The 17,561-nt window shown below is 35.5% G+C and overlaps 1 protein-coding gene across 1 annotated transcript in view; it reads right to left on the reverse strand.

Annotated features, from left to right (window-relative positions):
* The window catches only part of sei (potassium voltage-gated channel seizure), a 298,364-nt gene that overhangs the window by 5,475 nt on the left and 275,328 nt on the right, over nucleotides 1–17,561 (reverse strand). Inside the window, exons 9-14 of the mRNA XM_089647318.1 lie at nucleotides 17,041–17,183; nucleotides 15,606–15,799; nucleotides 14,466–14,585; nucleotides 11,491–11,632; nucleotides 7,885–7,959; nucleotides 325–565 (exon numbers count right to left, since the gene is read on the reverse strand). Coding sequence (XP_089503444.1) covers nucleotides 325–565; nucleotides 7,885–7,959; nucleotides 11,491–11,632; nucleotides 14,466–14,585; nucleotides 15,606–15,799; nucleotides 17,041–17,183 — 915 coding nt within the window. The remainder of the gene's footprint in view (nucleotides 1–324; nucleotides 566–7,884; nucleotides 7,960–11,490; nucleotides 11,633–14,465; nucleotides 14,586–15,605; nucleotides 15,800–17,040; nucleotides 17,184–17,561) is intronic.

Here is a 17,561-nt window from a genome sequence, read left to right on the forward strand (position 1 = left end):
AGATCAAAAATGTTATAAAAATCCCCTTATAAGTATGTACTCCAACTAGATGCTGATTAACCAATTTATCATTTATTATTATTATTTATTATTTTTTATCATTTTCACAATGTCATTTAATGTAATGAAATATTATATGTATCAAATAATATGTAAACATTAATGTATGTATTAAATACGTCTGTCTCGACACAGGTTTATCTTAGTGAGACAGACATCGAAAAAAAAAACCTGTAAAAAAACTTTATATTGATAATAAAAAATAAAAAAAATATGTTATGCCATTTTTTCTTTTTATAATTTTGCATCAATATTAAAACTAACCTATGAAGAGTATTGACTGAATGCGGCTGTGAACGTGACTGCGTCAGTCCCCCGACATTGCAGTACACGTGAACATCCCTTCCGTTAGTGCTGGCACGGGGGCTATCATCAGTCTCCGGGATGTCCGACACCTGGGGGCTGAGTCCTGGGGGGCTCGGCGGACAGTCCGTGAGGGGGCCCACTGAAGACTGTCTCCGGACGCCCGCTCGACGGGAGGAACCAGTTTGCGGCGTGGATTGCGCTAGACAAATGATAACGATAGATTGATCGATTAGAAAGTTAGGTCAAGTTAATGGAAGTGTATGTTTTGATACAGTGGTGAGACATTAATGGTGTTTTTTTTTACATAATATGTGATGGCGTGCTTCCTTGTTTTATCGATAAAAATTGGTACCATTTTTTGTTAATTTATTAATAAAAAAGGTTAAGTTTTGCATTTAGTATTATGTACATTAACCCATTGAGTACCCATTTTAATTTAGTTTTCACCACATAACACACCTTAAGAGACCCTGAAGGTTTGGGGATGATATGTCGAGCGTCTTTTTAAGGATAGGCCGGAGTGATCTGGGTCTTGAAGAGACTATGTTGTACCTTGGAGAGCGGAAACACAGAATCACGTCACAAGATAGAACCATAAAAAATGGCCCAATCTCTTTTTTTTTTGTCTGATTCGTTATTAATTTTAATTTATTTCAAATGCTGTTATTCTGTCATCTACATTTATAAGAAACTTGTCCTTATAAGTCTTGAAATAAAACTGTAGATTTGTATAAATCTACACCGCCCGCCCGGTGTCCGCCACAGACAATTTTCTTTATATAAATAGATACATGTAAAATAATACATAGAATTTTACTATGAAATCTTTTTAAATCATAAAACAGTGGTTTTTCAAAGTTATTGAATTTTTGGTGTCTGAAAATATTGTTTATTGTAAATTGTAAATTTATCATTAAAATGCACATAGTTTAAAAATAGAAGTCAAATCCAATTTATTTTTGCGTCATGAACATTGTTACCCTTTCTTTCTGGTTTTTACAAAATTTGTATGTACTCGTAAATACAATTATTTTTGATAAAAATTACTTTTGATATAACTTTATCATATTGCTTATACATAATAATGTCAGTATGAGTTTTCATGGTTCGCATACACTAGGACACTGGACACTAAACACTCGCACTGAAGAGTAGGCACTAGCATATGAGCCGTCCACACGCCAACCATATTCGAGTTTCTACATTAGAGTCCGCAGTGTCCGAGTTGCGGTGTTGCTTACTTTTAAGTCTGAGGTGTCTACATTACACTCATGTACACTGAGTGTAGCAGCATTTATCGCAGTTAAAGATTTCGATCAAAGGCTGGATTAAAAGGAGATAGAAACACTAACTAATGAACTAACTAACCATCACGCCTTTTCACATTCGTACATCGTCAAATACATACTCTTCTATTATTCTGACTCTTGAAATGGCCTGACTCAAGTATCTGATTCACTTGATGGTGCCATGTGTTCCTCTGGCGTTCCCGACTTCTGCTACCATTCAAATTTGCATCATATATTCTACTTACATTCCTTTCTTCAAAACCATCTAAGCATCCTTTTCTTAATCTTACTCTTTACGCTTACATCAGCCTTGCATTCTTTGCGGTTCTCTACATTTCTCACACAATAATACATGGTTTTACCACACATACGCCTCAAGAATCTCATTTCTACAGCATTCAGTCTACTTTCATCCTTCCTCTGCCAGTTCCATGCCTCACTTCCATACATCAGGGTAGTTACTAGCACTCCATTGTGGACTGCTAACTTTGCTTCTTTGGAGAATTTTTTGTTGGCGCCAACTGCGTTCAGTCCTCCATTAATGGAGTTACCTGCATTTACCCTTCTTTCAATATCTCTGTCAGCCTTCCCATCTCTCGTAAACATACTTCCTAAATACACAAACTCGTCCACCTGCTACAAGTATTTTTAAACAATTTCTAATTGAACTAAGACGTCGATTGGCAATTTAAATATATTTAATTTTATTAGATTCCCAAGTGCAAAAATAGACTTATATAAATGCGAAAATTTTGCATCCTCAAATGATGTTTTTTCCTCTGTATTGTAGATTGCAGTAGTTAATTACTACATAGTTCTCAATCGCTTTCGTTTTTTTTTACCGTCTTTATAGACAGAATTCAATATTTTTCAGAGCCATCTTTGCTCCATAGATAATTGATAGATTAAGATAGATATTTGTAGAAATGTATTATATAGTTGTACAACGCCCTTGAGGTGATTTTCACGAAAAACGGCGCTATACAAATCATCAAAATATTATTAATATAGATGCAACATGATCTAGCAAGTCTAGATAAAAGTGTCTGACACTTCGACACACCCATAAACACAGCGAACAATCTGACACTGACATCGGCTTTGCGACACTCGTAATCATGTACGCACTCAGACACCGGGTGTACACACTCAATGTCGAGTGTTTAATATCGTAGTATCGCAGGTAAGCATCTTTTATATACATTATGAGACATTTTTCTGTTATTCTCGGTTATTTTATGAATAGTTCCTTACGAATCAAAGCAATGAATGGCAGTGAGACAAGACTGACTAGATGGTACACCAATCAATTCAGAACATCGACACAGCTTACCACAGGTAGACACAACATTGAAAGCGTAGACCTACCTAGCAACAAATAGTGACAATAAAACACATTCATTTAGCACACAAATATAACAAAATAAATGGAACGAGATGTAAATTATAACAATTGAGAGTACAGATAAAGCAAACGGTGAGTTTTTAAATTATAACCAATCTTATTTGGCATTCTGAAATAGGTGCTAAAAAATATTCAGTAAAAAATAATTTAATATTTAAATTAATTAAATATTATTATCAAAACAAGCTAATTCCATTTTCAGTAAATTTATTTATTAATCAAATTTTGAAGAATTTTTTTAACACTCGAACTCTCAAAAATATGGTAAGAAATGGAGTTAGTTGATTTTGCAGAATGTGCCATTGAATATTTTATAATTAATATAAGGGAAGATTGCACATAAAAACGCTATTTCCTGTTTTTATTATTTATAATATTCGATAGAAGTGAATTATGGAAATAAAAGCTTGGAAGTAAGCACATTTTTCCCTTACTTCTTAGCTTTAAGTATTGAAGAAGCCTTTTGATTAGCTGGGAACAAAAAACCTGGCACATATACACCCAATCATTCCATGTAAATAAACAGGATTTAGTATTTCTATGAGAAATATATACAACTAATTTAAGTTAGTTTTCCTCCAAAATGTATTAGTATTTACTATAAATTTGGTTTTCATTAAGCATTTCAATCGATTTCAAAAAGGTCATAAAAAATTAACGCTAAAGGATTAAATCAAATATATTTATAATTAAAAATACTCAACGAATTATTTAATCGTTTAAATTGTGCATTAGAGTTGATTCACCAACAGCATTTTAAAAAAAAGTAGGTAACTGTATTATACAAACATTTGAGACATTCGTATTTTGTGTTCATTTAGTATTTTTTATTATATTAACGCTAATCAGAAAATATCTCAAAATATGGATAAAACTTTTTGTTGTTGTTGATATTTTGAGTAATTGAAAGTAGAGAGTAATTACAAAATGGCGCGTTCAAATTAAATGTAAGTAATTTTAAGATATTTACTGTTGCACGTTAATAATAAAGGAATGTAGACATATTCTCTAGGTCAAATATGATTTAAGATTTTCACGACCAAAAGTGTTTTTGTTATTTGTTTTTGGGGTGTTATGCCGTGTTGCGCTAACTCCTTCTTTAGCCAACGTTACGGTGTCCATCATCATGTCCATCACACATCTGCCCTGATGATGGACACTGTAACGTTGCCCGAAACGTTGGCTAAAGAAGGATTTAGCGCAACACGACATAACACCCCAAAAACAAATAACAAAAATATTTTGTCAAAACTTACGCAGCAAAATGCATTAAGCGCGATTAAACGCGACACTCCTAATATTCTATATGTTGATATATGGCGTTAATTAAATTATAAGCTTTTTTTCAAGATATTGCTTTACAATATTAAGACAAATTATTTGTTTGTGCCCATACATATGCAATACGAATATGAATAAACAGTTTTGTCCGTATAAAAACTCAATTCTTTCATGAAAGGCATACAAATACAATATTGGAATGAATCATCAGTACAATATTATATTTGTATGCCATTCTTGAAAGAACTTATTGAGTATACTGACAAAACCACAGACATAGGAATTAATAGACGAGAAGATAATGGCGAGGGGTAAAATCAACTGTTGAAGAACGAAGGGAGTGAAGCTGACTGTGATTCGTCAATAAATCAATCTGACAGTAAATAGGCATCTCGCATTATAATATCACCATTTACTTCTTAAAAGTAAAATCTGCTTTTGAATGAATAGACATTTTTACATGGGAGCGCAAATTACTCGCCACGTTATGAACAAATTTGCGAAGTCCAAATTCGGCAAAAAAATTCGGTTTTATTTTCAGAGTCGAATATTTCGTTTAAGTATTTAGTTAAGACACTTTTATAAATGTTCATAATTTACTTCCCAGCAACCAACCAGCTTTGTGTTTCGCGTCCAGACGTTTCTCGATGTGATAGTAACAACTGATTCATATTATACGATGTGAATATGCTTAAAATAAAGTAAAATAATGCTTATATATGGAATGTAATACGACAATTGGGTTTATTCTCTTTTTCACATCTATTTTTACAAGTTTTCATAGTACAAGTCAACATTTTGCCGTGTTATTTCGTAAAATGAACCGATGATGCCTCGACCATAGTTCGCACAAGAATGATGACGTCACGTTTTCAAATTTCACTTGAGGCCATACGCGAGCACAGCCGGCTCCAATGGAACCGGTATGGGGAGTGGGGATAATACGCTTTTAATCACTTAGGGCAGGTCTACTAATATTCATATGTCTATGGACAAAACTATTTATTCATATTCATATGACTTATGTACAGGCACAAACAAATAATTCGTCTTAATATTAAAAAGCAAATAATGAATTATTTTATATTAAATAACAAAAATGCATAAATACTTATGGTTTGTATTAAAAAAAATATGTCCACATCACTTTGGAAATATTTTACAGGGAAGTCAACCAAAAAGGATGATTATTGTCAAAATACATTCAGGGTTTCAAAATATGTCATCCTTTTCAGCGTAAAAGATAAAAATACATAATGACTGATTATGTACAATAACCAAATAGCAATATGAACTTAACTATAGAAATATTGGTTACTTTCATTTTATAGATCTCTCTCATATTGTTGTTTGCACATTCAAACTGGCGTATGCGAAAGTATTTAATGTATAACTGATAAAACAATTTAAGAAATATTGTATTTATAACTAAACAAAAAAACATTAATAAATATAACTCAATTCATAATTAAATGAATCTCTCTCCAAATAAAGAAGAAATTACAATATTTTTGTTTTGTATTCAACATTCAATGGAAAAAAAACCAATGCTTTGTGCAATTTATACAGAATGTGTTGTTAATTAGTGGAAAATTTTATATTGCGTTAATTGAGTGTAATGTTTAAAGTTTTGTGAATATTTAATATTGTACAATTTTTCATTTAAATTCAAATCTCATTGAAATGAAATTGTTAAAGGTGTATCATCGATAACTCAATTATAATCTCTCTGGATGTAGAAATGTTTCCATGTAAGGGTGCAATTGGCTTAGTGTGAGTGAGGAGAATTATACCTTGGAGGTAATTCACCATCCTCTTGATAGCTTATCCATAGGATAACGTATTCAAACCTATGAATAGTGGTTATATATCAGATAACTTAGCCGAGTTTTCTACCTATTGTAAGTGTTTATTTGTTTTTTTTTTATTTTATTATTTATTATTATACCTTATCCGATGGATAAGCTATCGAGAGGATGGTGAAATACCCTCTTTTCGTAATACAGTCATTATTTAAATTATTAGTGTGGCCACATGGGCGATGATGATTCAGTATAAATAATGTTACTCACACTAAGGAATTTGCATCCCAGTTTTAAAAAGTTCCAATGTAGATTTCAGCAGCAGAACCATCATAAACTGCTATCTGACATATTCTTTAATTATTACAATAACATTATTAATGAAATTGGTAAAGGCATATCGCTGATAGCTAAGTTGTGAGGTCCTTTTTTCTCATAATATACGGCGAAGTATGTAACAGAAAAGCGAGGTTACAGGTAAGGACACACTGGACCTACGTTCGCAACATATGCATTACTACGTTCCCAAGCCGATGTGCACACTTGTCCTACGCACGCAACGCAATTCTGAATCGTAGTGTTGCGATGTTACGTTACAAATCACTTTGTAACGTCCAACTAAATCTATTTGTAGTTTATCTCCAATTTTAACAACAACACTAGCAATAAATGTCAGTAAAATCCAAACACTAAAACATGAGTTTAAACTTCAAATCAACTTATTGGAAGATCTTCCAACACTGCCAGCTTTCTTTCACATGTCTCAAACGGATCTGGTCAACGCAGATCGGCATTGCATGGGGAGAGTATTTGTGTTTCTAAAGCATCTATTTTCATGGAAAATGTATGGATTGTAAGTTGTTCAGAGGTCTTCATCAAATTAGTTTTGCTGCATTTGGACTTGCTCTACTCAAAGAGCTAGAACTGAACTATTATCTTGTATTTTTCTTTACCCCATCAAGGGGGTGGACTAGACCCAGTACCTGCATCAACCCAGGAGACGACTCCCAAGACGGCCGATGCATAATCGCCTGAGGACCTGCCTTTCCGCCCTGCCTACTTTAATCCGATACTCACTGTTATCCCTAGGGTCTTCGGGTTTTTTCCCTCACTCCACACATAGTCTTCGAGGGCCTATCTGGAAGCTAGCAAAGGGCAGCGGAAGCCGAGTCTCGCTTGCGGCTTGTCCGACCTCTCCGCTCTTTCTCGGCGAGACTGCCAGACGACTGCAACATAGCTGCTTTGGTCAAGTCACATAATCTCATCTAAATATTTCTTATGATTCTTGTAATTCTTTCTTCTTAATTTTAATTTCAGCAAAGTCAATTGACATAACGCAGTTCAATAACTAACACGTAAGTACTCGAATACTGATGCTAACACTGTATGCATGGACATTAGATGGTCTAGAGTCAATTTAATAATTAATGTAGCTCCCTTTAAATTAAAAATATGAGTCTTGACGTGTGCGGTGTAGAAGAAAACCTTGTGTTTCCTTAAAACGCCGTTTTCAGAATCCAGAGGTCTTGATGCATTGTATACATAAGCCCAGTGCGTTCTTACCTTACAACGGAGCTATCAGTGGTAAAACCATACCATAGATGACAGCTGTAAAAGATTTGTAACTCAACAGTAAACAAGCAAGTTCTGTGGAATAGACAAAGAACAATATAGAAGAGAGATCATAGAGATATTTCTATGGTTATAATTCAAAGGGCCACTTGTTGCAGTCCGTACTCACAGTATGTATTATGCAACGGCTGGTGGGTTTTGTGGTGAAGATCAGGGAAGCTCCGTTTCAACTGAGCAATCATGCCTGTGGGTCAGTTATGGAAAAAAGAAAAACACTTGCACTCGGGGGCCACTCACTTGTGTCAGCTTCAAGCCAATGTTAGAATGTGTCGCCGACAAACATTGCCATTGAAGTTTCCATATTTCTAAATTAAATACAGCAGATCTAGGGAAGGAGAATGGAAGAGGAAGGCTGGAAAATATCTGCCTATAGAGGAATTGTCAATAAACATAGCTAAAGCTATTTTAATCACAGTATAGATTCTGATTCTTTGGGTTTGCTGTGTAGAGGGTCTTTTAAAGGAAAGGAAGGAGAGGTAGTTCTTTGAAGGAAAAACGTATGAAGGGTAGGTAGAGTCAAAGGGGTCAGTATATCTAGGAGTGGCGGACTTATGAATCCATCCCTCCCACTGCGGAGCAAGGCATTGGGTCTAGAGAGTCTGGCTGGAGAGGTCAAATGGTCTACCTCAACCAGCCTCTCCCGATCCAGCCCGCCAAGCAAATGGTGGGCAGACATATCCTCAACCAAAACCTGGACAAACATTACCTCACGAACCTGGTCACCCATGCTAAGTCACCAAATGTAGCGAACCAATTGGGGCGACTTATGGTAGAGGTGTTGGTTATCCAATGAATGGTTTCCGGGGTTGCGGTACCTATAACCTCCTCCCAAAATGATTTATTTTGAACAATCTATGTCTTCTGCTGCAGCTAGTAACAACATTTTTTTTTCTTTCAGTTGGTCTTATGTTGCTTTTGTATTATTGTTCAAAAAAGAGAGAGCATCGGTCTTTTCTTATATGGTTGTTTGAAAATTTGTGTAATTGATTTTATAAAAAGAGACAAATAAAATGTTTATACTGCCACTACAAAATGAGATTTTCACAGCCAAAAGTAGGTATTGTGATTATTTTTTGGATTATCATGCTGTGTTGCGCTTCTTTCTTCTTTACTCGATGTTTCGGACAGCGTTATAGTGTTCATCATGAGGGTAGATGTGTAGAGTGATGAAGTATGTAGAAGTGATACTGTGTTGCAAGTTTTAATCATTCATTTTATTGTAATAATGGCCCTAAGAGGATTAATGCATGCAACACTGTAGTGTTGTAGTTTCGCGTAGTAACCGCGCACTAGATGTCGGTAGAGTGTGTAGATCTAAGTTATTACATATTATCCAGTTAAGGTAGTTTTAAGTGTTTTTCATACTTAAATACTTGCATCATCTGACAGAGATAGCATGTTGGTTGTACCTGAATGGTTCCGAGTGAAGTCGAGACTAGTCGATTCCTGGGCTGTGAGCTCACTTCGAGTTGCGTCCCACGTTGGAATAACTCATAGCCTCAGATAGAAATGAAGGTATGTCCTGATAGAGATTTATTGTAATTGTCTTACAGCAATAAAATATTTGTAATCTTTGACGAACCAAAGCATTTATTGAAAACTTCCGATCTCAACTTCAGTGTATTTCAAACCAAGACAATAATTTTATAGAACATCAGTATATTACAAACACGCTATCACTTCAATATACAAACAATCTATACACCGACCCTGATTATGAACACTGTAACACTGTCCAAAACGTTAAATAAAGAAGGGGAAAGCTCAATACGATGTGATAACCTAAAAATTAAACACAATAGTACTGGGACCGTTCAAATGGTACCACAAACTTTTGTTAAACAGCACACGTGGCAAGAATGGAAGGAGCCAACTAATAAATTAATGGATAGTTTTGTATTTGATAAACCTGCAGGATGAAGGAGTATTGGGAGGCCTAAGATTAAGTAACTGGATGGTGTGGAGGCAAAGATTACAACTTTAGAGGTAAGAAATTAGAGGGAAATTGCAGGATACAGGAGTGGTAGACATTTGCTAGAGGCGCCTAATACTCTTCGAGGGTTGTAGCATGGATGATGTAAAATTTGGAAATTATACTGTTTACCTGTGTCTTATTTGTGTATTATTGTATTCTTAACAAGCATATATTTAATTTTGAAATGGAAAAATCTTCAATAGAAATGTTGAGACATTTATTTTAGTCATGGGACATTTTTGTTAGAAAAGCAAAATGTCATTGAATAAAATCAAACTCAATTGAAAAAAACTTCAATCCACAATAGCGTTATTATAAAACTAATGAGACAATTTGGTTCTGACAAGAGTTGGACCTCAATATACAGGTGGCCAATAAAAATGGGCATTTACAAAAGTTAAAAATAAAAGACAGATGAAAAGGGACAATAAATCTATTCTACAAGTCTATCAAATGGACCGATCGATCCAGACAATACCTAAGAAGTGGAAAAAAGTAAGTATAGAGATTTGCACACATTGTAATCAACGGGAATTTCAATATTTAGTCTTGAAGCACTATCATACTCCATTGAACATTGACGTAATAAAGCCAATTTAAGTATAATAGTCCCAGCAAGGCGACATTTAAAATCTAAATAAAGAGGGGGTCTAAATTATTAGTACTTAATTACTGAACATTTAAGGGCTACGAGACAGATCTATTAATATTTTTTTCTATGGAATTGACTCCAAAACAAAATGGCTTCTCCAAATGAGAACAGCTGATTAAATTGACAGATACTTTTAAACTATTAGAAATATTTCTGCTTTTAATGCAATTTAACATAATTTCTGACTTTTTTTTTATACAATCTAATAATAATTGATGTATAAAGAGGTATATTGATTTTCTAGTGATCTATAGTCTATTTTATATTAAGTGAGTGAGGTTTATAATATTTAAAACTATGGACCTAAGAATCTAGTAGCCCTGGGAAGATATTATAAGTATCTAAAACTAATGACAGATTAAATGTTGCTATGCGAAGAAAATTGAAATGGAAAACATTAACAGAATAAGAAATTAGGAAATAATTTTGACAAATCTAAGAGTAGAAGAATGACAGATTTTGTTTAATGAAGCCAATTATGAATTTTGAAAAGTCGTTACCTCTTCACTAAGGCATCCAAAGCATGCACGCTATTAAAATTTTGTAAATTGAAAGAATCTAATTTCTCATTCCTTAAACACAAAGTCAAATCAAATATAGTACAGGCCCCTGTTGAAAAAAACACATATTAAAAATAATAAACATTTATATAAAAAAAAACTGTTTTGTTCGTTATACAAACATGGTTTGAAAATGAAAATTATATTTTAACACAGAAAATTATGTAGAAAACAAATCATTTTGTGATTAAAATTAAAAAATAGGATGTTAAAAATTTTGAAACATGATTGAAGCTCCAATCTATGTGAACGGAAAGAAGTAAGAATTGTTTAAATATAATTAAAATTTGTAGGCATACAAGTTATTTTTGTGTGTTTAAGCTATGTTTGAGCACCTCTCTGGTTTACAGGTGTTTAATCAAAGTAGTATGTCAGTTTGGTGGCCTGTAAAAAAGATGCCATGTGTTTAGCTTAAACAATTTCAAGCTATTTAATTATCTTTCCTCCGAACCATTCACATAGCTTGGAATATACCACACTGAGTTAGTTGCAAGCTTGATGGACGAGTGCAAGTGATGTTGGCCTTACCCGTGATGGACTGAAGGGTGGTACTTCTCTGCTTCTCTTGGCCGAACTGCAAGTTCATAGGGGTCACGTCCTGACCGGCTTTGTCTGGACAGAATTCCAGAATCCCGCGTCCGGATTCTGATTCGTCGCTGCTGTTAGAATCCTGGAATAACGAAAATGCTTTGTGAGGTTAGGTTTTAAACCAGCTTTAACCTTTATCAATATATTCTAATATATGTATTATAGGGTTATTTAAATTACAATATGTGGTTTTTAGCAATAAATAAGTGCAGTAGAATAATTAGAACAATGTTAGATATGATAAAAGATTTTCACGGTCGATAATTATAGTCTCATGCAAAGGGTTCCTATTTGTCCTGATATCGTCGCTGTTAAATCAAACCGGCATATGTGCAAAAATGGAGCTTTTGAGTTATTGGTGTCAAAAAATTTCTTTTTTTCCCTTCTATTCTTATGTCGAACCGGCATGTCGTATAGTTGAATAAAAATCAGATGGCGTTGGGCCGGTATGAATTTACGCGGGAATCGCCACTTTTTTTAGCAGAAGACAGACCTATTCCGCAATACGCCAGTTGCTTCAAAACTTTCAAGGGGGAAATGCGTCCATCATGTAAGTAAAACTGAATTATCTCACATTAGTACATTTTTATTACTACCCAGATATGACTTATTGGCAGATAATCCGGTTTGCACTTAACAAAAGCGTTTATAGCAGCTTCAACTAAAACAAACCGGCATATATGCCAAAATGTCTGACCCGGGTAAAATTTCTCCCGGTTAAAAAAATAAATTAAAATAGGCAAATTTAATAAAAAAAACTTTAGCAAACTGAAAGATGCGAAACTGCGGTGAGGAATACGAGTCTAAAACCCGTGGAAGAGTGAACCAACACAGGGAAAAAGAAGCGTTATTGAGATTGGGAGCTGTGTGCTGAAATGACTGCAACATTTAATTGACAAAGCTGACTGTCCAATAGACGTTGTCTTTTACAACGATAATTGTTGTGGACAACAAAAAAATAACTTTATGATGGCAATGTACAAATATGCTTTTACAACAGTAAAAAACATAAAATCTATCACTCACAAATTTTTAGTAAAGGGCCACACCCAAAACAAGGTGGATTCGGCTCACTCAACCGTTGAAAAATAAGTCAAAAGAGCACTCCGAAGCGGACCTATATACTTACCTTCCCAATACGCCATGGCCATGAAAACGGCAAAGAAAAATGGCAAGCCTTACCTGGTTCATGAGTTGAGTCATGAAGACTTTTTGATATAAAAGCTCTGAAGGACCCCCTGGTAATTTTACCCATTTTGGACATTCAAATGTTTAAAGTAATTAAAGACGACGGCAACTTTTACTTCAAAACATCCTACGGATCACATGCCTGGGAGGAGGCGAAGAAAAGGAATAACCGGGGCAATGGGAGCGTGAATCCTGTTCTGATGCAAGCTTATTCCAAGAGACCATTGATGAGAAGAAGAAAAATGGTATCCTAAAGTTAGTTACCGCCGGGATAATACCGTCAATTTATTCAGATTTCCATAAACGATTGGGAAACTTTGAAGTTACCAGCAAAGGGAAGAGCAGTTTTATGTTAATTGTTTATAAAAAAAATTGTGAAGCAATAAATTATTTTTTCATTGACAACATTATCTTTTTTTTATACCTAAAACAGGTTCCAAAAGAAGAAGCCACTTTGACACAGAAGCAAATATTACACTGATTTTAAAGCCATACTGGCATATCTGCATTTTACTCTTAATTTAAACAATTTTCGATTTATTTGCAACTACTACTTCAATAAGAAATATTCGTCTAAATTTTATTCATTCATAAGGTGGCTTTGAGGTGAACCAAACGGACGTTAAAAGGAAAATATCATATGCGAAATCTTTAAAGCGCTCTGGTGAAAAACTAGCATTTTGCAGATATGCCGGTTTGATTTCACAGCGACGATATATCGGAATTGTCACCGTTATCAGCCTTTCCTAAAATGTGTCGACAAAACCTTTAATATTTCGATGTAAGAACTTATACAGAATTCCTTCAATGATTACCAACAAACCTATTGTCCTATTCGCCTATTCGGATCTTTGTACTTTTTGCATTTCATGCTCTGAAAAAAATATGATTTAGCTCTTGCGCCTGTTTAACCTCCGAATTTTGAGATTTTGAAATATTTGAGATAGCATCACCACCCCCTTCCAACCCGTCCCGACGAGACCCTAGCCACTTATGGCAACCCTGTTCATTACTATGGGGGTTACTTTTGGGTATTTAAAATTATTGATGATTTGTGCCCTAATGTTTCACGAATCATGACCCACGATGACCACCCCAAAAACAACAAACAATAAAAACATTTGAGATTATACAACATATTATATTATTGATAAAATGTCTGCTAAATAATAGGTCACGTGATAGCAATAGGTCCAAGTGACTCTACCAAGTTAAAACTTTCACTGCAGCAGTGATGGTATGCCAACATTTTTTATATTCCTACATTTCACGCCAATATTTCCCTAGATTTCAGAATGGATTTGTGTTGGGCTATTTCTCCATTTGCTCAGTACTGGATTCCCCACAATTTTCAAAGGGAATTTCGAAGCATGATTCCCCACAATATTTTCAAATCCATTGGTGGGGGAGGGTGGGGGGGGGTTGTAGATACAGAATTTCGAGAACTAATTCCCCACATTACATTTTCGTGTCCTCTAATACAGATAAAAGTTTAGGCAAACATTTTTGGATATTTCGACATTTTCTCAGAATATATCAAAATTTCTTTAAAATATGCGAAATTTGTCCTAATTTCGCATATTTCATTTAAATAATAATAAAAAAATACGTAGGTACGTAAAGACATTTTTTTTTGTTACCAAATATTAAAAATATATATGAAAATGGGTGTACTAATACAGCATGACAACACAGAGTTTGGATAAAGATTGATTCAGTGTACCTACCGACAACAAATCAATAATAACCTGTCTATCCGCCAGACTGTCCCCGCGGCTGTGTGCCGGGCGCCCTTCCTTCGGGGCTCTCACTCGGCGGGGACGCGCCATCACTCCGGGCTGTGTGTCCTGGAACATGGAGGATTTGTGGGGTTTACTTTCAAGAATTTTTGATATTTTATGTATGTATATATTAAGCTGCACCACGAAAGGAATTTACAGGAAGAAACCAAGCAACCCTAAGCGGCGTTTCACGCCTACCTTCGTTACCTTTCCATATGTTATGGTTCAGCTCGGCAGTTCGGCTTGCTGTTTATACGCTACCTAATTATTTAATTATTATTTAATTATTTAATTATCCATGTGACAGCCAGCCGGTGGTCACCAATCCAGCATTAGCATATCGAGGCAACTATTGTGATTGCATGACTGCGAAACTGCGCATGTATTAGTTCTAATTTATAGAAATCCTCAAAATGTTTGGCAAAACATCTGATGGACTTGCAGGGTGTGAAGAACTACCATTAAAATAATGAAAAAAAGCAATGGGTAGTGTAATAAACGTGGGTCGGAGATTATCAATTTTGAACCTCCATTAAGATTGTACTTTTAAATTTATTACTAATTTTCGGAGTACATATATATATTTATTTATATTAATCAGGAACATAAAAACAAAACACTACAAGTAGCATGTGTACTTCTTCATATTAATTTACGCATGATAACTGGACGTAGCCGACACACATTAACAGAACAGATTCCAGAGCTTGTTCAAGTAAACAATGCTAGTATCTAGATGTCATTTTGGTCTCGGGTGACATTTTCTTTTCAATGAAAACAAACTCTTTTCCATCTTGTCACTGGCAAAAACTCTTTGCAAGTTAACTTGTACCACGTGGTACGCACCCCCACTTTCCCAAAGTTAGCATCATATGCTTACCTCTCTAAGTTTGAAGAACAACTAATGACAAATTTGTAGCTGAGTGAAAAAATGCGTCGGGTTCCCAACCAGACATTGTGGGTTCAATTCCTCTGCTAGCCAATTCTTCCATCATTGCATTAACAACATTTTCCGCTTATAGCGATGGAAGGTGGGGTAGATCAGCTTCTATCACTACGTGCTATTATTATTATCCTTGCGCTTACATCTCTAAGATCAAAGGACAACTCCAGGTTCCTGGTGAAGTTGTGGCAGAACTCGGGGTACAGTTCCAGCACGTCAGTGAGGTCATCCCTCAGCACGCGGTGCAGGTCACAATAAGTCAAGGCGCGCACCCGACATGCCGAGCGACCCATGGACTGGTGGACGCACGGGTTCTCGCCGAATATGTCGTCTTTTCCTGAAAATTAATGAGGGAAATATGAAAAAGAGTGCAATTAAAGAATCCAGCCGCCCCGGGAACCATTTATAGGTTAACCAACACCCTTGCTATAGGTCACCCCAACCCCAAAGTGGTTCGCTATGTTTGGTTACTGTTCTCTGCAGCGGATGCATTTCCCCACCTACTGGGTGGCGGATCGGATTGGGAGAAACTGATTGAGGGAGTCCTTTTGACCTCTCCAGCTTGATTCTCTCTTGACTCATCTCCATGCACTGCAGTGTGAGTGATTGATTCATACGACCGTCACTACTGGACACATTGGACCCCAATTCCTACCCACCCCTCATACCATTTTCTTTTCCAGAACTTTCTCTTCCTTCTTTGCCTAAAAAGACCTTCCACACAGCATTCCTTAAGATGACATAGGTCCTGAGGCAATTATTTTTCTTAGTGTAAAAAAAAATATTCTAGAGTGAACGATATTCTCATATCATCGGAAAATTAGTGACAACATTTTCGAACAGCAATGAGCTATCTAGTTTTGTTTCAAGTTTAGGTGCCGTCTAGCACAAACTTGCTAGTCAAATTTAACTCTTCCCCGATAAATCTGATCATCAACCGACGAGCTCAAGAACAAGATCAACAACAGTTCTTGCAGTTGAAGGTCTTCCGCTACGGGGTTTATCTTCAATCAAGTCACGGTTTATTGAGAATTCCTTAAATCACCCAAAAACCCAGGTTCTTGACAAAACTAACTTGACTGTCTACACAGTTTCTGTAGTACTGTATCTAAGTCTGAAACAAAACTTCATAGAGCACAGTTGCTCAAAATTCTTGATAACTAATTTTCAGAACACACTAGAATAAAACAGGTTTACGGAAAAAATCGATACAGACCACCGAGTGACTCTAGCAAGTTCAAACTTGCACCAAAAGCGCGTCATGTTGGCCTGCCCCATCATTGTTGCCACATCGAACGCTACTCTACCAGTCTCCTTATTTTATTTACATAGGTGTATTCTTGTAAATGTATATCGTATGGCTTAAATAATAGTCCATACATTGATGTCTGTGTAGCTCCCGTAAGCACTGTTCCATTGAGTTCCCTTGTTTTAACTTTTGACAGTAGCCCAGTCTCTTCAATAAAGTTAATCGTGGTTATCACTGGGTTGTCTTCGCAGAATTCTGATGATACAGAAGATTACTTAAATGATTCTACAATGACAATAAATTCAAGAAGAATGTAGGACTTGACTCACCTAAAATGGCCATCACAATGTCATCTCTAACTATTTCTATAGATCCTCTGGCTATGAAGTAGAGAGAGGCGAGCGCATCTCCTCTATGGACCAAAGTCTCTCCGGGAGGTGCGTGTGTGGTTCGAAATCTTAACGATAATGCCCTGAAACATAAAAAAACATACACGAATTAGGTTTTATTAGATTCTATTGTGAATTTTTCCAGCGCGAATTTTTAGGCTATTATACAGGGTTTTCCAATAAGAGGTGTTATTTTGAATAGCCCGCTATTTCGGTAGATGTTACTTTTGAAGCTGTCATTTTTTGATATTTGACAAGTAGAAACTACGCCATTAATAAAAATGGAATGATACACGCTTCAACAACGCATTGAAATTATTAAAATTCACTTGAGTGAATCAAATGCAAATCATCTTGAGTGATGAGGCCCATTTCCACCTCGGTGGCTTCGTCAACAAGCAAAATTGTCGCATCTGGGCTTGGAAAACCCAAGAGTTATTGTTGAAAAGCTTTTCTATCCT

This window comes from Hesperophylax consimilis, chromosome 26, assembly GCF_061612785.1.
Source record: "Hesperophylax consimilis isolate HC1 chromosome 26, BYU_Hcon_1.0, whole genome shotgun sequence".
NCBI lineage: Eukaryota > Metazoa > Arthropoda > Insecta > Trichoptera > Limnephilidae > Hesperophylax > Hesperophylax consimilis.